The sequence below is a fragment of the Trachemys scripta genome, chromosome 21, assembly GCF_013100865.1.
Source record: "Trachemys scripta elegans isolate TJP31775 chromosome 21, CAS_Tse_1.0, whole genome shotgun sequence".
Taxonomy (NCBI): domain Eukaryota; kingdom Metazoa; phylum Chordata; order Testudines; family Emydidae; genus Trachemys; species Trachemys scripta.
The window spans coordinates 13,237,940-13,265,939 of record NC_048318.1 but is presented as its reverse complement, the minus strand read 5'-3'; the positions used below and the strand labels follow the sequence as shown (position 1 = coordinate 13,265,939).

Genomic DNA, 28,000 nt, shown 5'->3' with positions numbered 1-28,000 from the left:
GTTTGATCTAGGAACTCTAAAGGTATAACAGGTACCTATTTTAATAGGCCACTACAATCAAATCACCCAATAAAGAATATAGAAGGAATTGGATACAGTTGTGTCAGCTGTTTGACAGTATTAGAGCAGAGACATTCAATGATTCACAACCATTGCACCAGAAATAATCAATCTCATTCAAATCCATATACAAAACGCTCTTCTGTGTTGCTGATCTCCTGTGTGAGGCCATCTGCTCCTTTCCCTTCAGATTCTTGTTTGTATCACACCAGTGTATAAACTAGGGCCTGATCTTGCAAGGAGTTGAGGGCACTTGAGCCCAGAAGTTAAGAGCTTAGATACCTTTTTGAGGATCTAGCCTTCAGCTCACACTGAAGTCCATCTAAGTGAGAGGTACTCAGCACCTTTCAGAATTAGAATGTCTATGGGACAGGAAACTGTCTTCCTGTAAACTTAAACGCTAGGGATCAGTGTGACTGTCCTCTCCAATGTTTGTAGTGGTTAGTGCTATATAGTGTTATCAAAACACACTTATTAAGCACTATAACCATAACAGATGGGAGTTCAGTTCTAAAACCCCACCTGCAGTCCTTTGCTAAGTTGACAGTTAACTGAGATTTCACATGCTTGTGTAATGACAATAACCAAGATATCTTGACTGCTTATTACTGCTAAGGGATATTTCAGAAGAAATCAGGGAGTCGACTAGCCTTAGGCCCTGTCAGTTTTTAAGCTACCATAGATGCCTTTAAATCAGATTTAATAATGAGTGAGTATGAAAAACAATACACGTGTCTTGGAATAAACTTTGTGTGTGTGAAGGTGAGTGCAGACACCCAAGCTAGAAGCAAGTCACCAATTTTTTTTCTTTGCTGTTATTAATATTACTTAAACACCTCTCTGCCTTTTGCTATTTTCCCTTCTAATATTTCTATTTGCTTTACCAAACAGTCTTTCTTCAAACCAATTATCTTAAGATGATCAAAGAGCAAATCTTCATTGGCTGCATATTTTAAAAAATGATGTTCTTCCTCCATGACTTTCACCAGCTCCTCAGTTAATGTATCCAACTGCTCTTCCACTTCCAAAAGGCTGAAGTAAGAGCAGCTTTCCTCTTCTGAGCTGAAGAAATAGAAGCAAATGCTTATGACTTAAAATAAGACAGACAGTAGAAATGCCACAGCTCAATCAATATCCCTGTTTCTGTCACGGAGAATGGGACTAGGATGAGGACTATTTGGCAGAAGCTTAATCTAGATAAGACAGGTGGTGGTGGTAGGATGGAGAGAAGCAAAGGAAAAGCTTGATAAGTCATTGTTTGTGACATAGGCTTAAAATTCAAGGCCCAAAACTGCTGTTGAACGGTGAAGTCAATGGAGTTACACCAGCAGAGAACTTGACCTGCTGTTCTTTATTCATCCCATTGTGCCTGAGACTCCCTGACTAGGAAGATCAGCTTGGTATCATATGGTGAGGTCAGGACTAAATGAGGGGTCATGGAATACACTTGCTTTGTGCCAGAACACTGAAATTATTTGCATGCCACTTATTAAAACATCTAAAAATAATTCCCACCTTGTCCTCCCACCAAAGTTGTTCTCTTTCCTGCCAGCTGAGGTGGGGGTGAGAAACTCTTTCTTCTTTACAGATGGTTTATTCTTCAGCAGGTCCTCAAGATTTGTATGGAGTAAGAGGTTCCTGTTCCTCTTCATGTACCAGACAATAGGGATAGAAAGGGAGGACACGTCAGTATTGGTTTTAAAAGCCCTTTATGGACTGTCTGCAATTTATCTTCAAAGACATTGCTTTTTACACTGCCCTGGGATATTCTGAATTCCTCCTCACCCAAAACAGTTTCAGATGAAATGTCAGCTTTTGAGGCAGTTTGAATAAGACTTGCTACAGAAACAATGATTCTCTCTTCCATAACCCTGCTATACCTCTAAGTCCAATGAACCATGAGTCATTCTAGTCAATCTCTGTACGTTTGTCCATTCAGAACGTAACAGGTGATGTTAAGATGCTAAGCAAGCAGAGGAACAGAATTACCATTCCTTTAAAAAAAAATACTGGGCCAGATCCTTAGCTGGTGTAAGTCAGCCTCGCTGACCAGCTGAGGATTTCATCTACTGCTTGTTTAAAAAAACCTTCCAACAAAGACATTGTGACAGGCCTTGTTTAGTCTGGTAGAAAACTGGATCGAAAGAGACCTTTATATTGTCTTGTCTTTGAGCAAATATCTTTAATGAAAGTCAGCCAGCAAAGGTCATTTGACATAGAAAACAAAAGGAAGCTGCTGGGGTTAGACGCTTCATATGATTTACAGTGTGTTTAATGTTCAACTGCATGACCTGGATGCTTAGATGTCACATTTATTCTTTAAACACTGAATGCAGCAGGGATTTGTCTGCCTTTAGGACACTGTTGCTTGCTTTAGTTCTGAATTGTATGTGACAATAGCTTTAAATAAACCCATCGTGCAGATTGGACAATTGGTTTAGCTCCACTGCTGTTAACCCTAACCCTAAGGATGTCTTAGCAGGCCCGGCACTAAACAGACCCCTGACTATATTCAATATGTACACCAGTTAGGGTGAAATTCACCTCTGTGCAGAGCCAGAATTGTGCAGCATTTAAGTAGGGTGACCAGACAGCAAGTATGAAAAATGGGGATGGGGGGGGGGAGTAATAGGAGCCTATATAAGAAAAAGACCCAAAAAGTGGGACTGTCCCTATAAAATCGGGACATCTGGTCACCCTACATTTAAGTCCCACCTGAGAGCTTAAATTGTGCCTAGAGCTAGTGCTGGCCCTCTGCACAAGGCTGATTTTACTGAGCAATGATGTGGGAAATGTGAGTTTAAGATATGATTTAGAATTCCAGTCTGTGAAGCAATAAGAAGGTTGGGGACACTGAAACATACCAGGGTTCATAACCTTTCTACTTACCTCCTCGGACACCTCCATCTCTCTGGCGGAGTTTACTTTTGCATCAAAAAGCTGAGAGATGAGATTTAGTTTCTCCCCAGAAAATGGTTCTCCCTTCAACAGAATCTCACTTATCTTCACAGAGGATTTATTGTCCTGGAGAACTGCTGACATCCGGAGTCTAAGGGAGAACATTTCACTGAGACAGGCCTTTAGTGCCTAGACATGGAGATAAATTATTTTTAAAAGCCTGAACGCATTTGTCCAAGAAATATTTAAAGCTAACATTCATAAAAGTAATAATTAACAAGGAGAAGGGAGAGGAAAAGGAGAGTAGATGGACAACAGGTTAGAACAATAACTTTTCAGCTCTGGAAGCCTAGATTCGCATCACGAAAGAAATTAGTTTATTTGCTTTAAGTTAGTCCTTTGAGAATGTATGTGCAGATCACAGATGCACCACACAATGTGGGTTAATGTGGCATTCTTAACAGTCTCTCTTCAGGAGACACCCATGATTAGAATATCAGGTCAGGCATGAGCAGAACCAGCAGAGTTCCATGTGAGGTATTTGCACGGTGCTGGGATCTGGGCAATGCTGCTAGTCCAACCTTTGCGTGAGCACCAAGGATAGCCTTCTGCAGGCAATCCTTTGGGGAATCACATCTCTGTTTGTGTGCCCGAGGAGATATATTGGTGGATAACTGGTATCTCCAAGATCCAATGTCTGGAAATTAAAGCTAGACAAATTCAGACTGGAAATAAGGCTAAATTTTTAACAGTGAGAGTAATTAACCATTGGAACTATTACCAAGGATTGTGATGGATTCTCCGTCACTGCCCATTTTTAAATCAAGATTGGATCATTTAAAAAAAAGATATGTTCTAGCTCAAACAAGAATTATTTGGGGGAAGTACAGTAGACTCTTTTGCCCTTGGATTCTATGAATCTCCAGCGGCCCAAGCTGAATCCCACACAAAGAGATCTAGATAGTGGCTACATTTTCTGGGCCGGGAGTGGTAATATGCAGGTCTTATTTTGCAATGATATCCCAGCTCAGAACTCTGAATACATTTCCCCAACCACTTGAGACTTCCATGCACCGCGGTGGCAGTAGGTTGCTAGAAATATAGTTGTCCCCAACGCTACCACCCAGTGATGGAAGCGTGTTGCAGATGTTTCTGAATCAGTATCGTTTGTACTGAAGGGATGAGTACACATTGCTTTGGAGCTTTCTGTTGCTTTACAATATGGTGCCATGTAGTTTGAAGCCGTGTTCTTTGGATACGTTTCCAGCATTCTGTTGACAGCGTCTCCAGCATGATCATCATATGTTATTGATACCGTGCCACTAATGTTCTCCAGGAAACTTGTCTGCATTGCAGTCAACAGGTAAGCATCTTATCCCACCTCCCTCCTTACTGCTTATTATTCCAAGCAATGCCATAAGGTGCCAAAGAGAGCCCTGGTTTTAATAAGGTAAATCTCTGCAAAGAGTTAGTGCCTTAATGTAACTGGATATATAGTGTATCGTTATACCTGATAAAACAGTCTCTGAAAGGTGGGGCTGGAGTCATGGCTGAGGTCAGCAGCAGTTATGTGAGCCAGACAGTGCACCAGCAGCAGAATGAAGCTGCCCACACAACCCAGATACTCTCTTAAAATGAATAATTTGTTCTCTGAAATCTGAGAAGAAAAAATAATATCCAGAGCAGAGACAACAAGACAGCATTAGAGACGTGAGGTGATGTTTACAGTGACTGGGCTGCTACTTTCATGGACATTGGACAGACTATCTAGAGTCCATTGGGGATAAACATATGCAGAAAGTGCAACCATTAAAGGGTTTTATTCAGGACAGGCTGGTGTGCACCCTTACATTTTTCTCTCATGAAAAACACACTTTTAGATTATTTTAGTGGGTGTGAAGACTTTTAGGGAATTTCCTCTTCCCCAACTATACCATGATACAAAACCTCACCTCTTCCTGCAGAATCCCTATATAGAAATAAGTAATAGTTATGGGTCAGATTTTGTGCCCCTTACTCATAGCACTCTTACTCCACTGAGTTCAATTAGGGCTATTGGCAGAGTAAGGTGTTACTCAGTGTGAGTAAGGGTGGCAGAATCTGGATTGAAAAGATTTCTTTCGAAAACTGAAACTGATTGTCGCTAGATATACAGTAATTTTACCAGCCCTCTCAAGCTATGAGTATGACCCATCTATGGCACACAGCCCCATGACCACTATCTTAGAGAGCTCGATTAGCTAACTGGGACATATCACTGGCAGATGAGAGGTGGTTCTTTCACAGCGACATTTTTTGTTTCTTTGTTAAGCAATCTTTTCCTAGAAGGAATCAAATGTGCCATGACTTGCTAAATAGGAAGCGTATTTGCATTTCACTCCTTAATCCAAAAATTTAATATATCTGACAATATTGAGGATGCTGACAAGGATCTAAGCTGACATACCTGATAAAAGAAAGAGTTTTGGAAGGCATTGCCTGTGGTGTTACTGAGAGGTATGCTGGAGGCAACACACAGGTTAATTTCTGGAGCCTAAAGGGAAAAATAATTGTTTCTGTAAAAATTTGTATGTACTTCATATCTTCAAAGTAAGATGGATTAGTGGGATATAAATTACATTAAATGTCAGCTTTGATTTTCAATAGAAGCAGAGCCAACAAATATTGCATGAAAATGGAGGGTGTTTAAAATGTCCCTAGCATATCACTGGAGTTCATCTTGCCAATTTTCTAATTAAATAAATCAAAGTGTACTCGAGCTTAGCGGCTCTGGTGGTTAGTGCTCCATTATTATTATTTATTTATTGTATTACAGTAGCTTTTAGAAGCCTTAACCAAGATCAGGGCCCCACTGTGCTAGTGCTGTACAAGCACAGATATAAAGGTATGTCTTCACTACAAATACTACAGCATCACAGCTGCAGCTACACTGCTGTTGTGCTGTCATGTAGATGCTTAGTACAGCGATGGAAGGGTTTTTCCCATCACTGTAGTAAATCCACCCCCTGAAGCGGTTGTAGCTGCATCTACGGTAGGGCGGATCTAACTATTCTGCACAATGAAATTTTTCACAGCCCTGAGCTAAATCAACCTAAGTTTTAGGTGTAGAGCAGGCCTTTGATTCCCTGTATCAAATTTTAAAAGCCAAATAGACAAAGGAAGTATTATGCCCATTTTATAGTGGAACTGAAGCACAAAGAGATCAGGTGACTTGACCAAGGTCCCACAAAGAGTCTGTGGCAGAGCCAGGAATTGAACGCAATCCCCCGAGACCCAGCCCAGTACCGTAGCCATATGACCATTCTTCCAAGTTACTGTAGCTGAAACATGGCTTTGACTCCTTTGAATCTCTCACTGAGCATTCTCTATCCATCCTTCACCTACAATGGACGGGTTTCCTGCAGGATGTTGCTGGGTTTTATTGGTGCTTTTCTACAAATGCATGCTTCCTTCTGAGAATGGAAATATTTTCTTGTAGTATGTTAAACTTACATTGATATGAGGCCTGAGAAACTGGAGAATGGAGATGCCATATTGGTATATTACAAACTCTCTTGCAGAAAGTGTTGGGGGATGAACTGGTATTAGTTCACCTTTATGAGTCATCAGAGCATCCAATATATCATGAAAAGAACTTCCTGTGTCTGCAGAGAACAACAGCATTTCAACAGACTCACTTATTTTCATTTTACGTTTGAATTTAGCACCAATGTACATTTTCTTTTATCATGAAATATTAAGGGACAAGACGAATGCGCAGGTGGAGCTTTCTGGGAAAGACTGATTTCATTGCAAACACTTTTAAATGACACACAACCCATTTTCTGGACTATTTATACAACATTTAGTAATAGAAATGACAAAGACAATAACAAAACACCCTACCAAACAAGACAATTCCACTGCATACTCTTCTCTCCTGATGAGAGGATGAAAGAAAACAGTATGTGAAAGATATTAGTCACATCCTTCAATGCATTACTGGAAGGCACTCAGATGCTGTGGTGTTGAGCATGGTGTAAGAACTTATATAGAATAGAATACCCAATTGTCTATTATCTATTTATTACTGTCATTTTATTTAATTCTGAGGCTGTTATATTTGCACACGCAGACTCTGCATTATACATTGTGATTGTTTAACCCTAGTCAGTGGAATCTTTCTGTTCCTGTTAGAGAGAAATGAAAGTAAGTTGTTTACTTGAAAGCATGAGCGTCATTGTTAAAAGGTATATAATAAGAGCACTTTATGCCTGTAACCTGTGTGACAAAGAGAAGGTGGCTAGATCTGCAGCAATGCCCTCAGATTTAGTTAAAACATGACCAGACTTACCCCTGTATTAGACTAAAGCCCGAGGCTTATTAAGCACACAATTGGTCAGTGAATAATCTACTACACTTTTCCTAATGTTTATAGCATCACTGTTTAATAGGAAATAAAGCGACTCTGATGTATCATGCCTTCCATCCAAGGATCTCAAAGTGCAAAAAGCTTTACAACTAACCAAATTTCATCACATCCAGTAAAACTGGTAAGTGCTGTTATACAACCAAGGCATGGAAAGGTTAAATGACTTGCCTAAGGTCACAGAGTAAATCATTGGCAAAGGCAGGAATTGACCCCAAACTCTCAGATCCCCCTATATTTACCATTAGTCCATACTTTCATCACAGAATAAACATAAATGACATTAGGACATCTACCCTGCTGGAGATGAGTTAATCCCAATACATATGAGTAGTAGCCAACTCTAAGCTTACACAGAAAGAGATCTTCCAATGGTTATACTGAATTGTGCTAAAAATGTACACTAAAAACAGAAGGGAAGGAAATTTACCTTTTTCCTGCAGATGGCTTTCCAGAAGCCCAACTGCCATCGCATGAGCTTGGAGCTGGTCATTCACATCTTTCAGAAGAGTGAGAAGTGGAGAAGATTTCATATACTTGGCTTTATCATCATCTACACAAATAAATATAAAAATATAACTGTGAAAAATAACTGTCTCTTACAGTGTGTGCATGAGGCAAATAAGAATCTCATATTCTGGAATAAAACAATTTACTGGTGCAATGAAGGTAATATTTTGAGCAACCCGTTTAATTGTTTGCCCAAATCTAAGTGCTGGTTACTAACGAGGTTTTAAAATAATTTGAAAAGAGAGTTATCTTCTCCGCAGTGTTTGTTATGAATAAAATGGAGAAAATAAATCTCTCTTATTTTCCACAACTCCTGCTTGGACTGCATAGAAAATACTCCTGGTAATTTTTTGAAGCTTTTTATTAAAGGCATTCTGTTTGTCAATGATACATTTTGATTGATTAAAAGAGAAAAGAAATTTGATTTAAAACATCTTAAATATATTAAAAATGATTTTCTAGAAGAGGACCAAATTCTGTTTCCTATCATATTAATGGGAGTTTTGATTAATTAAGGAATGCAACATTTAGCTTCATGTGTTTATGTAACTGTTGTCTACACCGCGGCTACTGTGTGGAGATAGGGAAGCATCATACAAAGGTCACAGGATACTAGTTTGATACAAAATGATGTAGCATGGATGGAATCATACTGAAGGAAGTGACTCTCAGGGGGCTATATTATTCAAATGTACTGACTTAACTGCGTAAAGGGCTTACCATACAGAAGAGGTGACCTAAACTGGGGATTCAGGAGAATAATCCTTGATGCCAACAACTGTTCAGTTTGCTTCAGTATCTTGACATCTATGAGGCCAACATACATGATGTGTTAGTGAAATTCTCAACAAAGAATTGTAGAGATGCTCATACTTGCTTTACATAATTCTTTCTTCTCTTATTCCATAATCTAGCTATGATTTTTCTATTTATAATCTAGGGTTACTTTATTAGTAACTAGTTTTAAGATGACCAAAGTTTGATTTGTTGGCTGGGTTCTCTCACTTGGGAAGATTAAAGAAACAGGAATGGGTCAAGTCTATCAAGAGGATGGGGTGGGATATCCTTGTGTGGAGCTCTGATGATTGATGGATCTTGATCCACTCCTGGAAAGTTCATAAAGGTTCCTGACTGGACTGACACAAGTGCACTGGGGCCAGTTAGGGTGAATGGTACACTCCAAATTCTTATTTGTTAGCTGAATCTGCATATGCTGCTGCACTCAGGGGCCTTTATGCCCTGCAATTGTTTCCAATCTCTTATCCGATTTACGTATATTCCAGACTGTAGGTGACACAGAGAAAAGGATTTTATATCATCTGGACCATTTATTTGTATTTATGAGATTATGCTAACGCCTATTGCCTGCAATTGACGAATGAATAAACAAATGACTAGTGGTCCCTGGAACCACAGGTAGTTGGTCTTGAATGATTCATTCCCCTGATCCTAATGAATGAACTCTGCTCATTGCTCCAAGGAAAGTACCCCTCAAGTCCCTGTTAACTTCTCCTATGGCAGGTGCAAAGGGAACTTTTCTAAAATTTGGTGATTCAGTTCAACTCTATGGAGGTGAATGAAACTCATCCTGGTTAAATATTTAATGTATTTGTATCCTAGATACTGCTGGCATCCAAGCAACGGTCTATTCTCACACCTAAATCTTAGTAATGCAGGGGGTGATCAATTTTCTGCCCTTACTTTCTGCATGTGTTTTCCAGTTACTGCCTAGCTGAGAGACTGGCATCTCTTCAGATGATCACATAACATCTCATTCATCCTGTACTGTACTTGTGATCTGAATATTTATTTCATTACTAAAACATCAATAATACCCATAATGCATATTCCTTGCAACAAGGAGTTATGGATTAGCTACATTTCCTATTGAAAAATCAGACCTACTCTCTGCCAAGAGAGAGAGAACCTGGTCTTCTGCCTGGCTGGGTTTCTCTTTGGCTGATGAGGATGCAGCTGCAGATGACGCAGGGCTGTTTTCTTGCTGTTTCTCTTTTTTCTTCTCTGCCGGCTCTAGCCTCCTTCTCAGTTTCTCCAGGTCCTGGTGAAAAGCCTTTTGCAGGAAGGCCACAGTTTCATTGTGTTCTTTCATCATTTTCTAACAAGAATTGTGAGAAAAATGTAAATGTTTGTAAAACACATAATGGGTGAGATCTCTGAGAAATACAATCTCACACTCCGTAAGACTCTTCCATAGGACACTACCCTGGTATAAGGCTTCAGGATCTCTCAAAGTCTTTTAGAAACTCCCTCTGAATAGCATGCATCAGTTGCTATAAGACATATTATATCTGCGCCTCAAAACCATCATATGAATGAATTTCACAACCAGTGTATATTTACTTATGGACAATTACCAACTACTGTAACCCACTTATTTTCTACAAATTTCATTCATCCATGCAACATGGTAATCATAAAACTATCTATCTATGGCATTTCTGGAGTATGCATAATCATTTCTAAGGGATATAGAATTTTAAAAAAATATAAGTATCTAAAAACTCCCTATGAGGGAATTCCACTGCATGTGCCGTCATGCTGCAAAATGCAAATGTTGGGACTACAGCGTACATTCTTCATCCAGCTCCTCAGCTCTCCGTGATCCAGCTGATACAGCAGATTCACTCTTTCATCTGATATTTGGCATTGGTGAGATTCTTCCAGCGGCAGCTGCTTTGCTTGGAAAATCTCCCAGATATCATTCCCTTTACTTATTTTATCTTCTCTTTCCAATGTGGATTTTTTGATCTGCAGGGCAGAATGTTTTTTGTCAATCACCTACATTTCTTCCTGTAAAAAATGTACCACTGATGTCCACAATACTTCTGATTATTGGCAGTTAAGATAGTTTTCCTCTAGATTTCTTCAATGATGAAATACCTGCTCCTACTCTTAAACTGGAGTTTATAATGCAAACATTAACTGACTGTATGATGATGTAACGGAGCCACTGTGACATCCAAATCTGTATCATGTTGTCTGGGACAGATACTGTGGATTCTGAGCTAATTCATTACCATTATGTCATAAGGATGGTTGATACAGCTCTATTCAAACACATCTGGCTTGGCCCTTTATTTCTGAGTCAGTTTAAAAAAAAAAGTGGCCTCTACACATGTTGATTGTGTAGGAGGCCCTCACTTTCCCTAATGTTTTAGGCTATGGGGCAGAACTTAGAAGCACTGCATACAATCGGCCAATAAAAGGCAAGGGGTGAGCAAGTGTGAAGCAGCACTAGCTAGAGTGAGAATGGTTGTCACTAGAGATGGGACAACCCAATGACAGAAAACCTCTGTGTTTCCCTTTAAGGGAGAATGGGATGCCATGGAGTAGAAAGGCTCGAACTTTTCTTCCTACATGGCAATGTCTTTGTTCTCTAGAACAGCCCTGTGTACATGGCCAGGACAAGGCACATGCACCACTGAAGTCCTATTTTGAGGGTAGATGTGCAGCTAGTTATTATATAAGCGCGGCTCACTTCCCAGAGCTGTGAGTGGGGGCATGGAAGAAAGGAGGCAGTAAGCATCATCATGACCCACTGTGGCAAGCCCTTAACTGCTCAGGCTACAAGTATCTGAACTCCAGCATCACAACCTTGAAGTCTCTGTTACCAAATGATCATACTAAATTAAGCCCAAAGGGGACATATAAAAACAACAACATAGTATACAGTATAATCTATATTATATAGGCTGCAGTTGTTGCTTAGGTATCGTTACACTCTTGGACATGCATGTGGTGCAATCAATTCAGTTTGAAAAGATACAGAATTTGCTGTTTTTCTACCTGTAGTGGATCAGGATTGCTTGAAGTATTCTCCTTAGTTTTTTTATCGCCCATGAAGATTTTGAGCTGTTCTTTCAGTTCCCTTATTTTCTGCTTTCTGAATTCCTGTAGATCATTGGCTGTGAAGCCAGCTTCATCCACAGACTGCAGAGTATACACACAGAAAGGCAAAAAAAGAGAAGAGAAAAACAGGAATTTTATTCACAGAAAGAATGTCGTTATTATATAATAGTAACAAAGATAATTGCTTAGCTTCTTTTATCTAAGGATCTCAATGTGCTCTGTTAAAATAAATTAATGCAGACTCACAATATCCCTGTAAGTTGTCTGCAGTGCTGTTGTAGCCTTGTTGGTCCCAGGATATTAGAGAGACAAGATGGCTGAGGTAATATTTTTTATAAGTTGGTCCAATGAGAGATTCACCTCATCCACCTTGTCTCTATAATACCTCTGCAAGACAGGTAAGTATTATAATGCCATTCTACAGATACATTAAAGGAGGCACAGAGAGGGGGGGATATGGATCAGTGTTCATGTTGTGCTTCCTGTTAGTACCTGGCCTAGGCTGGGGAAGCTAATGATCAACCACCGGACCAAATTCGGTGATGAATCCTGGTCACGTGCCACTTGAGGCACGTTGCGCATGCACTAAGAGGCACAGAGAGATTAAGTGACTTGCAAGAGGCCACGCAGGAACTCAGTGGCAACACTGGATCTAGAACCTAGGAGCTCTGACCACCCGTCCCTAACTCTAAAAGTGAACATTAGCCTCTCATCAGTTTTGGTTATTTGAAGCCCAGTGCAACAAAACTGATACTGATCCATTTAAATGGTTGTTCTCACAAGTTGAAAGTTTTAAACAAAGCCATTGCTCAATATAAAGCTGTACAAAAACAGATCTGCACAAACAATTGTGCTCATTTCAAATTATCGCATGCATTCTATCGTTAAGGGCCAAGATGTTACTAAGAATTTTGCATGGGCTGTTAAGAAAAACATTGGAAGCAAACAGGCTATCTACAGAGCTTGAGAGTGGATATTTTGGTCATTATCATTAGATAATTTCTTTTCAATTTTACCGTGTCCAAAGAGTGGTCTTTCAGGCATTTGGTTATTTCCAAAATCTGCTTCTCTCTCAGTTGTAATAATCTGCCAGCTTGTTTCAGCTCCAGCCCTGAAAGCTTGTACTCCATGTTATCTTTCAATAGATGTAAGATGCCCTTCATATCATCATCAACCAATGACCCCTGAAACACAAAAAGCCCATGTGTTACTGCCATCCAGCATTACCTGAAATATTCCACAACACTTATAACATGGAACGTAAGTATAAAACACTGCTCCTTTTATTTTTCTAGAAGGTCATTTTACTTTCCAAAAGCCAGTTCACTGAGAACTTAAAGAAAGGTATAGGAACTACAGGATCTTCCAAAATTCTATCAAGCACAATAGGAAGCAGATAATAATACTTACCACTTATATGGCACCTTATAGCCATAGATCTCTAAATGTTTAACAAAGGTGAGAAAGCATTATTGTCTCCATTTTATAGATGGGCAAACTGAGGCGGAGGCCTGCATTTGCATAAGTGGTTTCTAATTGTGGATACCTCCATTTTTGGGTGTCAACCTTAGAAACCCAGGCTGGGATTTTCAAAGGAGCCCAACATAAATCTACACATAAATAAATTATTAAATAAAAATAAAGGAGGTAGGTGCTTAACTTCCACTGAGGCTCATTTGACAGGCCCAGCCTTAGGGGCTAGTTTTCAGAAGTGCTTAGCATGCACAACTCCATGTAAAGTCAACAGCTGTGAGCGCTCAGCACGTCTCAAAATTGGAACTTTCCTAAGTTTATCTGAAAGGCCACTCCCTTCTCCACATTCCGGTCTCTCCTGATGACCCCTCAGCTGCCAAAATGCCTATGAGAAGTGTGATGTTCAGAGCTTACACACAGAAAAATTAGATATGAACAAACCCTCTTGCTTGAAGGTTGCAACGTAACTCTACTTTATTACTTAGAATTCAGAATGATAATATACAAGACCCAAAACCAGAGAGAGAGACAAAACAGGCTACTCCCTAAAACAGAGAGGCACAGCTCACCCCATCTTATTCTAGGCTGTTTGTCTACAAGCTGATTCAGACAATCCAGATCACATAGCTTCCCTTAGAACTCCCTATCATGCAGTTAGGATCAAAAAATCCCTCACTCTTAAAGTGATAGCTTGTTATTTTTCACACAGTTTCCAATACACCTTGGGAAGTTTGTTGATACCAATGACGAGTTTAATGAGTAATCTGAGACTAGTTTACACATCATATATATATTTGTTAATATAACCGTATATATGTTGTGCCCCTTCCCTCATCCTCTGTTTGTTTGTTTGTTTGTTTGTTTGTTTAGGCTCTGAGCTCAGTGGCATAGGGATTATGTATTCCTTTATGTTTGGAAACACTTGCACATTTTGTTGGGGTTTCCAGATATAAATAATAACAACTAGGGGTAAAATTTTCAAAGGTGCCTACATGATTTAGGAGCCTAAGTCCCACTTTCAAAAATGATGTAGGCACTTTGGAGCCTACATCACATTTCATTTCTATGGGATTTAGGCTCTCAGATCACTTTTGAAAATGTTACCTCTTAGGCATCTCAGATTGGGCACCCAGAATTAGAAGTCACACTTGAAACTCTCGCCCAAAGTGACTTGCTCATAGGCACAAAGCATGGTAGAGCTGAGAACAGACCGGAGATATCTTGAGTCCCAAATCAACACCATATACAGTAAACCATACTACTTTTCAGAAGATTTCAGGTACAGTTTGGCATGTGTAAATTGTTACAAAAATGACTATATGATATACTGTAATCTAGAGCTGCCCATTTCTATGAAAGGAAACAATCCTTGAAAAATCCTAAAACATAAACACATGCAATATAACAACAAAAAAGGGCTTTACATCTATGACAAGCTCGCACAGGTTTCTTTCTTCAGTCTGTGTCCACAAGTCTGCCTTTTGGAATCTGCAGCTGTCTTGTAGCACTATTACTGTTTGCCGCAAGTGTCTCTGAGATAGGATAAAATATGCCACATGCTCAATATGATTTGGTAACTCCTGTCTTTCAGCCTCCTGAATCACTTGCATTTCCTTGGCTTGCACCTAGGAAGAAAACATTGCAAACTCTTTAAGACTAGGTTCCCTGTAGATTACTAAGTGCTCTGAAGTATTCAAATTTTGCCTGCAAAAGTTTGACCATAGCAGTCACAGAAAAAAATAAATTAACTGTACTGAAGGACAAGGGAATCTATACAATTAAAAGCCCCACAGAATTCACACTTATTAATATAGAAACCTGATGAAGCTGGATAATCCTTGTTACCATTTTTTGTGTGGATAATACATGAATCAAATGTTTGCAAACCACAGACAACGTTACATTTGATACAATGGTCAGATACATGTGCTTGCCCATTACTTTAAAGCAGCATAAACAGAGAGAGATTAACATGATAGCAATTGTACCTTTTCTTCTGTTTGGGTTTGAAGCTCCAGTCTGAACTGTGTCTGCATATTCCTCAGTTCAGTCTCTGACTCTTCCTTTAAACCAATAAGTAAGTCTCCTTCTTTGTGGTGTTTCTGGAGAAAAGCCACAGCTCTCTCCACTTGCTGCTTCTCACTAATCTGGGCCACCTCTTGGGCCACAGTTTCTCCTGTAGCTCTGTAGTGTAAAGTGTTCAGAATCCTTAACACACGTTCTGGACAGGTCTGTCTCTTAAGAGAGAAAACACAGTGATATGGAAAAATAAATGTTCCTTGGCTGCTACATTCGAGATTTTGTTTCTAGCATTGAGTATTTGAGTTGCTGAGTCTATAGCTAGCTCTTGTGTAACTCATGAGGCAGAGTACATTATACTGTAACCCCACCCTATTGACATACATGTTCTATCCCATGCTTTCTGATTGAAGAGGATCAGGGTGCAGAATATGTTTTGTGAGTTTGTGTGTGCACAGTAAGCATGCACAGTTGATAGATGGACTCCTAAATATAGAATAAGCATAGATGTAAATGGCACTACAAAAGGCGGCGGGAAGTAGCTCAAACTTTGCACACGCCTGGCAAACCACGCCCCAAACATGCATGGCTTTAGAAGGAGGAAAGATGGTTTTGTGGTTAAGGCATGGGAATCAGGATTATCTGGGTTAGATCTGAGTTCTGCTAAAGACTGTGTGTGGGTCACTTAATTTCTCAGTGCCACTGTTTTCCATCTATAAAATGGGGATAGACAATACTTCCTGTCTCTCACTCTTTTCTGTCTTGTTTATTTAAGATAAACTCTCCAAGACAAGGACTATTTTTTACTTTGTGTATATATGGGGACACAAGGTACTACTGTAATACAATTACATTATAATTAATAAAATACTATCGCTTTTGTCAGCAAGTAGTGGTCTCTGAATTCTACCAAGAAACTCCTGCTGCCTCATCAAGTCTAATTGGCAACAAGACGTGATTGTCTCGGGTGGAGATATGAACCAGAGACAGGAAGCATCCTGAAGAATATCTGTGTTGACAGATCTGGGAAGTTGGGGGAAGCTTTTAAACGCACAAATGGCAATTAGTCACTAAGCTCCTAGTGAACGTCAGAGAGCTGGGTGCTTAAGTCCTATACTTTGAAAATGCCACCGGTTGTGCTTAGCTTGTGCCACTGATGTGGCTGTGAGATGCAGTGAGCTTTATCCTGTTGTAGCTGAAATCTAGCCGATTCAAGTCTCCTTTATATTTTCGAACTCTGACTGGAAAAGGTCTGAATTTGAATGATCCTTAGCATGTTCATGTAGTATTTTATATTCTCAAGATATCATGCAGACCTCAGCAAATTGCCATTAGCTTCTCATGTGAGGGTAGTGAAATGGAGGAGTAATGAACGGGATATACCTGGAGTTCATTATAGAGATCCAATATTCTATAGAGACACACTTGTTTCATAACTTCTAACTTTACTATTTTGACGGCTGAAGCTTGTAATATTTGAGTTGCTGAGTCTGGAGCTAGTTCTGCTTCCAAAGACTGTGTTTCCTGTTGAGTAAAAGAGACTAAGATGCTGAGAGTTTTCAACGTAAAAAACATAGAAATTCATTCTACAACCAACTTATCTTGTGGATGGATTTACCTCACTTTACCACCAATACATAAAATACTTTCCACAAATTGTTGTCTGTGACAGGGTTAATTTTTGGATCAGAAATAAAATTTCTGTTTGGCAAAACTAAAGGCTGAAAATTCAAATCATGTTTTTCTGACACATGCAGTCAAGACCAGAACCAGTTTTTGTTACAGAGAAAAGAAAAAACTAGTAAAGTGACAGCTTAGTTACAGTTATATAAATAAGACCTTGAACTCACATCTTGTTTTTTAGTGACATCATATCTGATGTGGGAATCTGTGATTTGCAAATCAGCACAAAGCCGTGATAAATGATGTAGAATTTCATCTCGAGAACGTAAGTGGTCTTTGGGTGTTACTAGATCCCAGCTGAGCCCTGACTGCTTGATTTCTTCCCAATGCTTCTGATAGAGAGCTTGTTCAGCACGCTGGTGGCATTCAGCTAACTCCTTCAGAAATGTGTCCCAGTCGCTGGCTACATCCATTTCTTTACGGAATTTCATCCCCTGAAACTACAGAGACATTTCTGCTTCAGCTGTTTCATGTTTAAGACCACATAAATGAAAATAATCAATTAAACTGTGGCCAAGATTTTTAAACATATGAGCCAAAAATTAACTCATATAAAAAAGTGGCCTGAAGTTCAGCACGCAGGGGCTCATATTGAAAATCAGGTCACTTAAGTAGATATCTATCTGTAGATATAGAAGCCTAATTTTAGATCCCCATTTTAAAAAACATTGGCCTCTATGTTTTGCATTGAAATGGTCAGTGCTTCAGCTTCCTATGTGCTTTGGGAGATATTCTATCTCTGTCATGTGATGTGAAAAAAATGAAAGCCACTCAGAAAGGAAATAAGAAAACTCTCATTTCCCATACTCTGAATGAAAACTTCAGGCTTACTCAGCACCAGTCTCACCCAATTTTCTTTACATTCTTCCTTTTCCTTAGCTTTGGCTGATTCATAAAAGTAGCAGATCATGTTTATTTCTTCCGTCATTAAGGACAGCTCTAAATGCACCACTTCACTGGCGTGCTTTTCTAAAAAAAACCTGCCAAAACATCAGAAATAAATTAAGCATGACAAGAAATGATCTTACATTTATATGCAGCCTTTATCATGAAGAATGCTAAAGCACTTTGCAAGCTGATACACATTCTATATGGGGGACAAGTGTCGTCTACCAATAGGATGGATTGCAGCAACTGTTCAAGCTCAAACAGCATCACTACATAATACTTCAGGACAAAACGCAAAGAATACCTTTTCCCAATTAAAACCGCAAGGAGGATTTAAAAAAGAAGAATTAATATTTCTGACCTTGTCAGGATTTCTTGCTGTATATGGGATCCCCCTGGTAAGAAAAAAGAGGGCAGCACAGGTGATGGAGTGGCAGCTGGAGCAATTTCCTGGCTTGCTGCAGTCCTGAATGCCTCAGACTGAGCTGTAGATGCCTTTAAGGTGCTTCTTGAGGAGTATCCTTCAGGAGAAACCAAAAAGAAGTAAAGGACCTTTACATTTATTTCTGAATTCCTGGCTTTTTTCAGCGCATTCAAGCTCCCTTTCACAATTCTTTCAATGAAATATTTTGAATAGATTAATATCTGTCACTCTGCAGTACTCTCTAGTATATCTAGTAACAGTCTGGGACAGAAGATAACCAAATATGTGAACAAATCTAGATAGGTTATCTGCTTATTCTAGTTTTACCACTCAGAAGAAACATTTGTAAACAAGTCATTATACAGAATACACGTAACTTTGTAGCAAGATAAAATGTACTATATACTTGTCACTAAATCCTGCACAGTTCACAAACCTGGATGTAAAAGTTCCTGAAGTCTTTATTGCTTTGTCGATTAGGAAAGCAAATCTTGTTTGGAACACTTGCCTTGATCTAACAGCATATAAATAAGCTTCAACAGCATGCACTAGCGAACACTAGTCCCAACATTTGATACAAGGCTCATTCAATCTAATTTCCATTGTAGTGAATGATTAATTGCATATGAAGAAGAACTGGAAGGGCACCAGTCAACTGATGTTGAGCTGCAGACAGATAAATAAAGAGGTAGCTGATGTGATAGATGCAGATCGAGTACCATCTGGATCGATCTCTAGCTAGGTCCTTTAAGATGGTCTGGCTGGGCTGTTCACTATATGTCCATCGTGCTTGATCTGCAAAGATGCTACATCTTTTTGGAATTTGCCTTAATGATGCTGACAATTGTGAGATAGATGTTGCAAGATAACACGTTAGATTATTATAAGGGAATGGAATTTGTGAGCTCATACTTATCTATTCTGACTCTCTTTCTTGGCAATTCTTAGCACTCTATGCAAGCTGATCCCTCCTCTTCTGACCTTGCAAACATTATGTGACAGCTTTCTCTTCCATGCTGGAAATAGTCAAGCAATGTTAGCTGAAATATCGCTACAGAAACGGGAATCAATGCTGGTTCAAGAAAGAAGAGGAATGGCCAGTTGATTCTTCTTGTATTAATTATTTTAATGCAGTCTTGGTATTTTTATAATCACCAATTCTTTCTAAAGTGCTGACAAATCTTAAGGCTTTTGGGGCTGCTTCCACATTTTAACTGAAATCTTCCGTGTGTTCCAAAGAGACTGATGAATGATAGAGAGTGAAATGAACTAGATGCTGTAACTGCCATCATGTAGGCCCTGATTCACCAAATTACTTAAGTACATGCTTAAATTTAAGCCTGCGAACAACCGCATTCCTATGCACATACTTCTCTCCTATTGACTTCAACAGGACTTAAGCATATATCAGGTCCTTGATCAGTGATGCATTATTAGTTACTTCAGGATTCATAAAACAGCTATACCTTTCCAGTACATGAATGACACAGCACTGGATCTGATTATATTGAAGATATTACATGGAAGAGAAGACCTTTGAAAAACTAATCGTTCAAATCCCAACCTTACAGTTAATGATCTTAGCAGAGATTGTGGCTGATAGACATTAAGAAGAAAATATATTTGTTACCGATCTAAAAACAGGAAAAAATCTTTACATTTTAATTTGATCATTCATATTGAGAGACTGGAAAGGAAGTTGAATTATGAGAAAGGGGAATAATAAAATAGAGGAAAGAAACTGTTATTAAATTGCTTTGGAAATTCCATTATGTTTTTCTCTCTAGGTTTGCAGACAGACATATTCCATATTGACTGAATGTTTGCATCCTGAAATGTATCCAACATTTTGATAGCTTGTATATTTCAGCTCTGTTTGTCAATAAACAGCAGTTAGAACTTTTATGTAACTACAAGTCTGGTTACATCACAATTTACAGTTTGAATGCTCACATGAGGGAAAGTAAAAGCTTTGCCATTGATTTCTGTGTTTGCACAAGGCTTCTTACTGCCAAGCTGAAGGTAGAGACTCCATTCTGCAGCAGAATGGAATGGAATGGAGACAGATGGAATGGAGACAGATGCACAAAGATTACATATTTCAAGATTTCCCAGGATTGAAACCTTTTAGTTAGGGAAAAAAGACCAGATCCTCAAAAAAGCAACAGAGGGTCCTGTGGTACCTTTGAGACTAACAGAAGTACTGGGAGCATAAGCTTTCGTGGGTAAGACCCTCACTTCTTCAGATGCAAGACCTCAAAGGTCTTTAAGCATCTAACACCAATTGATTCCAAAGATCTTGTATAATCCAAGTAACCAAATCCATCCTCAGGCCTGAGTAAAGATGCAAGCATGGGTGGCAGGTTTGTAGAAATGTTGGTGGTGCCCAGAACCCACCCCGCCCAAACTCCGCCCTCCCAAAACTCCGCCCCCCACCTGCCCAAGGCTCTGGGAGGGAATTTGGGTGGGGGAGGAGGTCTGGGGTGCAGGGTGCAGGCTCTGGGAGGGAGTTTGGGGATGGGAGGGGGTGTGGAGGGATGGGTGCAGGTTCTAGGAGGGAGTTTGGGGGAGGGAGGGGGTGCAGGGATGGGGCTGGATTTGAGGTGGGGCTGGGGATGAGAGGTTTGGGGTGTGGGAGGGGGCTCAGGGCTATGGCAGAGGGGTAGGGTGAGGGCTGTGGGGTGGGGCTGGGGATGAGGGGTTCATGATGCAGGAGGGGGCTCAGGGTTGGGGCAGACTGTTAGGGTGCGGGGGGGATGAGGGCTCTGGCTGGGGCTGGGAATGAGGGGGTTGAGGTGTGGGAGGGGCTCAGGGCGAGAGTAGGAGTGTGGGGGTGAGGGCTCTGGCTGGGGATGGGGATGAGGGGTTTGGGGTGTTGGAGAGGCTCAGGGCTAGAGCAAAGGGTTGGGGTGTGGGGGTGAGGGCTCTGGCTGGGGCTGGGAATGGGAGGTTTGGGATGTGGGAGGGGCTCAGGGCTAGAGCAGAGGGTAGGGGTGTGGGGGCTCTGTCTGGGGCTGGGGAGTTTGGGATGTTGGAGAGGCTCAGGGCTGGGGCAGAGGGTTAGGTGTGGGGGCTCTGTCTGGGGCTGGGGAGTTTGTGGCGTTGGAGGGGGCTCAGGGCTGGGGCAGAGGGTTGGGGTGTGGGGGGGTGAGGGCTCTGGCTGGGGCTGGGGATAAGGTGTTTGGGGTGCTGGAGGGGCTCAGGGCTCGGGCAGAGGGTTGAGGGTGCGGTGGGGGGTGAAAACTCTGACTGGGGGTGTGGGCTCTGGGGCGGGGCAGGGCTGGGGATGAGTTTGGGGTGCAGGCAGGCTGCTCCAGGACTCCCCCCAGCCCTTTGCCTGCCGGCAGCAGCAAGCTCTGGGGGACGAGCCCCCCTTTCCTGCCCCCCCAGCAGCACACTCACCCCCACCAATGTCACTGCATGTGCTCCTAGGGCCCCTCTCAGGTCCAGGAATCTCCCTCCCCTCCCCAGTGGTGGGTGCCGGGGGGGAGGGGTGCTGCATGCGCCTCCTCCCCTGCTGTTGCCCCTAACAGTAGCTTCACTGGGGGTGAGGGATGGGGCTGCTCCTTGCCCAGCATGGGGCAAGAGCGGTGACTGTGGGTGGGGGGGGTCCCCTGTGCTGCTGCAGGGTCCTGCCGGAAAAGGGAAGGGAGGCTGCAGGGAGACAAGGGAAGATGGAAGAGGCAGGGACGCTCTGCTCCCTCTGGGGGCTGGGAGGTGCGGGGGGGGGGGCAGCGGGGGGGGGCGGGGGGACACGGGGGGGGGGCGGGGGGGGGCGGCAGGTGGGGCCAGGGCAGAAACCTGGCCCCAAATATTCCTGGAGCTGGGCCCCTAGGCTCCGAATATTGCTGGTGCCCGAGCACCACATGGGTATATAACTTGCCGTCCATGGATGCAAGAACTCAAGTACTCTGTCACCATGCTCCTAATCTTGTTCTCTTGCAAAAATGTAGAAGAGGAAACTGCCATCCCCCTGGAAGTTAACACAATCTACTGTACATTATGATGAATTCTCAGCATATACATTATTCTCCTCAAAAACAACAAGGAGTCCGGTGGCACCTTAAAGACAGATTTATTTGGGCATAAGCTTTCGTGAGTAAAAAACCTCACTTATTATTCTTTTCAGAAATCTGCAGTTTCACCTTCCTTTATCAGTAGAGACTGAAAATCTCTAAGATTTAGACCTTATTTTTTCCTTTGAATCTTAACCGACGGCGTTTTGATTCTGACTTTCTGGCCTATAGCAAGAACATCATTCTGATGAAAACTGACTTTTTGCTTCTGGAAATTTCCAGAAGGATGGGGGTTTGCAAAAGAGAGTGTACACACAATGCACTTCAATTTTTGAATAGTCTAATAAAAGATTATCTGAATTTTGTAAACTTCTATAAATTATTTTTATGGTTGCAAAGATAGGCTCTGATCCTGGAAACAGTTTATACACATGCTTCATTTTACATATCTGATCCTGGAAACAGTTTACACACATGCTTCATTTTACACATCTGAGTACACATTTGACTCAGCGGACTTCTCAAATGTATAAAATTAAGCACATGCTTAACTTTCTGCTGCAGGATTGGAGCTTCAGTTTTTAGCAAATCAGAATTTTTCAATCCGGCAACAGTTTTTGAGTTGGAATAAAATGAAATTATTGACTCTACCTTTACCTGACTGAAGAATTAGAGTCTCAAGTGACCTATCACTCCTTTTGTTTTCCTCCAGTATCTGAACCAGAGACTTCAACAATGGAATCAGTTTTCGATGGATGACTGCGCATGTGCCGTGGGGGACACCAGCAATACCATAAAATCTGGTCCCTTGGTAGTTTTCAAAGCATTGTGATGTCCCAGAGAGAAGCGCCTGAAATAGCACAGATCAGACAAAGACTTGCTGTTCACATGTGAGTCATTAATACCACTGGAAATGCAGCTTATCACTCTTAATATTTCCATGCAACCCTTGTACATGCAAATCAGTTTATAACAGGACTAGGAGGTGTGCACTGTGCTACAAGCTTGCCTAATCACAAATAGTTTGGGGATTCCTAATGAGTGTATGGCTGGGTGGTAACAGGCCCACAGCTCCCATCTCTTTAAACTGTCCACATTCCTGAAGCTTGTGTAAAGGGTTTTAAGACAAAAAATAAATTAATTTTATTTCACGTGTTTAATGTCCCCAGTTTATGTGGGATGCATTTGCAAGTGCCATATACATGGTCAAACTCTCCCTCTCCAACCCTGCCCTATAATAACCTTATTTCATTGAGAGTAATAAGCTGGAGTTCAGCTATAGATGTTGGTGACAGACTCATCAGGAGTGAAAAGAAGCTGAGATGTGGGGGAAGGGGAACTTCAGGAGACCAAACATCATAAGGCATTTTGAAGTAAGAGAAAGAGAAGAGGGGAGGTGTTCAGACATGACCACCCTGATAACTCCAGTGATCTTTTTTTTTTTTTACCAAAGTAGCCTAAAATAGATAGACTATGTAAACTGGCCACTCAAAAAGACAGAGAGCCTAATCCAAACCCCCATGAAACCAATTGAAATACTTCAACTGATGTCAACAGGGTTTGGATCTGGATCTAAATTTTTCTTGACACAGCCCTTAATTAAAACATTATAGATACCAAGGGTGGGATTTTCAAAAGGACCTCTGTGATTTAGGAGCACAAGACCCATTAAAAGTCATTGGGATTTGTGTTTCTAAGTCATGCAGGATATGTCTAGACGGCAATAAAACACCTGCAGCTGGCCCATGTCAACTGACTCAGGCTTGTGAGGCTTGGGTGCAGGGCAATAAAATTGCAGTGTAAACATCTGGGCTCAGTATGGAGCCCAGGCTCTGGAAACATCCCACCTCCCGGGTTCCTGGCAGGCATTGTCACGCTTTATGGGAGTACCTTTAGGAGGAGGATGTTCACCTGTTAAAAATGCAGATCCAAACTGACATCTTGCACATCATTCTAACACTGCTGCCAAAATATTACATTTCTTAATTGAATTTTTATTTAGTGTACAAGTTTCAAAGTCCATGATAAAATAAATTCTTAAATTAAACTAATTCTTGTAATTCTCAAATAGGGTGATTTGTTTTTCTGGGTGTCTGATTCCATGCTAAGATTTTATTCTAAGAACATACCAACAGCCTGTCGTTGCTGGAAAATTGGGTAATACATAACATTATCTCAAACCTTCAGGTGAAGTCAGTACCTTTGCCTGCAGAGCCTGGATGTCCAACAAGTCCCTGAGATATTCCAGTCTGCTGTATGCAGACTCCACACTGACCTGTTGTTTCATTATATGTTCCTGAAATTCAGCAACATGATGTAGTATGACCTAGAAAAAATGGTATGAAATATCAGCAAATGAGAAGCAAGTTGCCTAAATTAAGGATTGCATTTTTCTTATGATTAAAATAGAACTTTATCTATAAAGCTTGTGTGACTGTATCGAGAATAGTGCACTCAGTTCTGGTCATCTCATCACCAAAGCAATCCAGACAAGTGCAGAGAGTTCAGGGAATAGTAACAAAAATGATTAAGGGGCCTCAAGGGACTAGTTTAAGAGAAAGACAAATAAATAAATATGGCAGCTGGATCAAGCAGTGACGCAGGACGTGATAAAAGCCTGCAAGAATTTGAAAGGTGTAAACATCAAGGAGGTTTGTTTTGGATAGAATAATTCAGAGTAACAGGGTAAAATTAAAAGGAAAAGCTTGCAGACACTGAAATCTGATAGGTGCTAGATGAAGGCCTGACCAACACAAACACATAAGAACGGCCATACTGGGTCAGACCAAAGGTCCATCTAGCCAGGGCCGGCTCCAGGCACCAGCCTGGCAAGCAGGCCACTCCGGAGCTATTCGGCGGCACGTCCAGCTATTCGGCGGCAATTCGGCGGACGGTCCCTCACTCCGGCTGGGAGCGAAGGACCTCCCGCCGAATTGCTGCCGCAGATCACGATCGCGGCTTTTTTTTTTTTTTTTGGCTGCTTGGGGTGGCCAAAACCCTGGAGCCGGCCCTGCATCTAGCCCAGTATCCTGTCTTCCAACAGTGGCCAATGCCAGGTGCCCCAGAGGGAATGAACAGGTAATCATCAAGTAATCCATTCCCTGTCACTCATTCCCAGCTTCTTGCAAACAGAGGCTAGGGACACCATCCCTGCCCATCCTGGCTAAGTCACAAGACAATAAAAAGAAAAAGAGTCCTATTTATTTAACTAGTCACTTGACTGGGCTATAGATAGCAGTTGAAGCTTCATCTCTACATACATGTAACATATGACTGGGAAAGCTTTTGAGAATCGGTCCCCAGGGGATGATCTTTCATGATCTAATTGGTCTTTTCTAGCTCTAATGTCTATGATGCCATGTAACAGATTTAATGTTTTTTTAAACTGCCAACATGAAGAGGTTCTGTATCAGTCAGAAACATAACACTAAACATCATATTTGACAATACCTCTTTCTAACTCCTAATTTCAGTCTGGCCAATTTGACTCCTAACCAGCACTGTTTCACAATCAAACTGGATTTTCTATCTCAAAGGAAATATGGCTTTACCATTGGTAACAGCATCGTGCTATATTTTTCTGTACAAGTTTAAAATTTATTATCTGAGTGGCAGCTGTCTAGGATGACTGACTTTTGTTTAATATCATTCTGCTCATTTTCTTCTTCAGCCTGGTCTGTGGATAAGGGAGGAAAAGGCCCTGTATGAGATCGGAGGTTCTTGGGGAGTTAAAACTGGCTTAAAGTGTGCTTCAAAGGGAGACCATAGTTTCCTGCAGAATAAGGTTAGTAATATTTAACTCAACCTAACAGTGACCTCACCTTTCTGGGCTTGAATCTGGGTGCTGTCTCGGTGTTAAAGTTCTTGCTCCTTTGCCATGCTTTCTCCTTCATCTGCCTTTGTAATCGGCCTTCCTCCAGCTGCATCTTTTGAATAAATTGAACCATTTTTTCCAGTGCCTTTCTGATCAACAGTATAACTTGTACTTCTTGCTCTTTTTCATCTTTCTCAGCTGTAGGTACAGAATGTTAGCAATTACTCTCAGCTTGGAAACTGAGTCCTAATGAGTGGTTATATAGGGGAAGCTACCGAATTTCTGAGACAGATTAAGGGCATGGATTAAATGCCCTAAAAGGAATTTTCAATTTCTGATTCTGATGATTCTGTGGCATGCTGCACAAAAATGATTTATCTGTCAAGTCTGTTCACCCGCTATTTCCTCTTTCAACTTTTAGGACACCCACGAGAACTTGCTATAGATTTATTCAGAGTGTGAGTTCTACCAATCATAGTGCAGTTAAAAAAAAAAAAAAAAAACCTCGATGAGGCTGACATACAGAGCCATTGCAGAACAGGGTGGGATTTCTGGGGCAATTGGCAGGATTTTGCATGGGATTTTGAGATTCCAGCAGAACTGAAGAGACATTGTTCAGGTCTGCAGTGAGATTTCTCAAGATGAGTGAAAATCACCCCTGTGCAGACCGTCGGAGAATGGTCCTGCTATTGTAGGGAACTTTCCTGGCTTCTGCACTACCCCGGTGGAATCGGAGAGTGAAAGGATCTGAGTCCTCGCTCCAACGCCCTTTACCCAGATGCCTGCCTGACCTTGAGGACTCCCTTTTCACTCTCCCATGTGTCAGAGGCCTCATATCCCGATAAGGCTGGGCCCAGGATTCTGGGTGACTAAACCCCCAGTCTCGTCGTGGTCACTTAGGACGGGGAGGGTGTCTCCCCTCTGTGGTGCTCTCTCCACACCCCAGCCCAGTGAGCACTACATTAAGTTCAAAGCAAATACAATGTATTAAATAGCAAAGAGCAGTATGAAAAGTAAGAGGGGAAATGGGAAAGGGTCAAGGAAACAAGGCAGGGGGAAAGTGCCAACAGCCGTCTCTGGGACGTTCACGGGACCCCTGGCCTGGTGCCATCTCCCTGGCTGGGCCGGCTGCCCAGGTGCCCCCGCGCGCTCCCCAGCTGCTCACCACACCCGGCTCTGGTGTTACTGGTGGCACGGCCGGCGTCCACCCCCCAGCTCTGTCCCCGCAGCTCCCCGCTGGAGCCCGGCCCCGGCTCACCGTCAGTTCCCCAGTTCCACTCGGCCTTCTCCGGCTCCCTCTCCCCTTAGCTCTGCTCTCAGCATCCCTCACACGGAGGACGGGACCCCAGGCTTCACACTCCCTCACTGGCCTGCCGGACTTGTCAGTCGGGCTGACCTGGAGCTCTGGCCTCTCCCCATTGGCCCTGGGGACTGTCAGTCTCAGGATCCTGATTTCTCATTGGCCCTTCCCCTTTCTTTTGGTATTGAGAGGGGACCAACAAAAAAAAACCCACTCAGTTTCAGTAAGGGCCCAACATATGCATCTAGGGTGACCAGATGTCCCGATTTTTTAGGGACAATCCCTATATTCATGGCTTTATCTTATATAGGCACTTATTACCCCCCACCCCCTGTCCCGATTTTTCACACTTGCTATCTGGTTACCCTATATGCATCACTTCAGTCCCATTTCAGCCCTATTTTGAGTGGTTAAGTGGGACGTAAGTATTGTACCAGCCTTGCTCTGGCCCTCTGCACAGGGGTGATTTTCACACAGTATGTACAGAAGGGCCTCACTTTCTTCCCGTTAAAGCCTCTGCTTCCTACCTTTAGATAACAAAGATAGTTCAGAGCCCAATAGGCTGCTCCGATCCCTGGCAGTTCTTCTTTGAGCTTCCTGAAGAGAGGGTTCCTCAAGGAAGTGACAGGTTTCCTCA

The 28,000-nt window shown here is 41.7% G+C and overlaps 1 protein-coding gene across 1 annotated transcript; it reads right to left on the bottom strand.

Moving 5' to 3' along the window:
• Window positions 1–11: 11 nt before the first annotated feature.
• On the bottom strand, window positions 12–27,405 carry LOC117868568. The gene is made up of 22 exons (XM_034754632.1): window positions 27,322–27,405; window positions 26,071–26,261; window positions 24,450–24,575; window positions 22,907–23,099; window positions 18,171–18,330; window positions 17,769–17,901; window positions 17,089–17,361; window positions 16,622–16,762; window positions 15,208–15,456; window positions 14,644–14,844; window positions 12,763–12,930; window positions 11,684–11,827; window positions 10,469–10,645; window positions 9,782–9,992; window positions 8,597–8,683; window positions 7,797–7,919; window positions 6,451–6,602; window positions 5,405–5,491; window positions 4,469–4,615; window positions 2,950–3,147; window positions 1,576–1,706; window positions 12–1,122 (listed from the first exon to the last, which is right to left on the bottom strand). The coding sequence occupies exons 2-22, from the start codon at window positions 26,194–26,196 to the stop codon at window positions 885–887; spliced, it is 3,465 nt and encodes a 1,154-aa protein (XP_034610523.1). The 5' UTR covers window positions 26,197–26,261; window positions 27,322–27,405; the 3' UTR covers window positions 12–884.
• Between the last annotated feature and the right edge of the window lie 595 nt (window positions 27,406–28,000).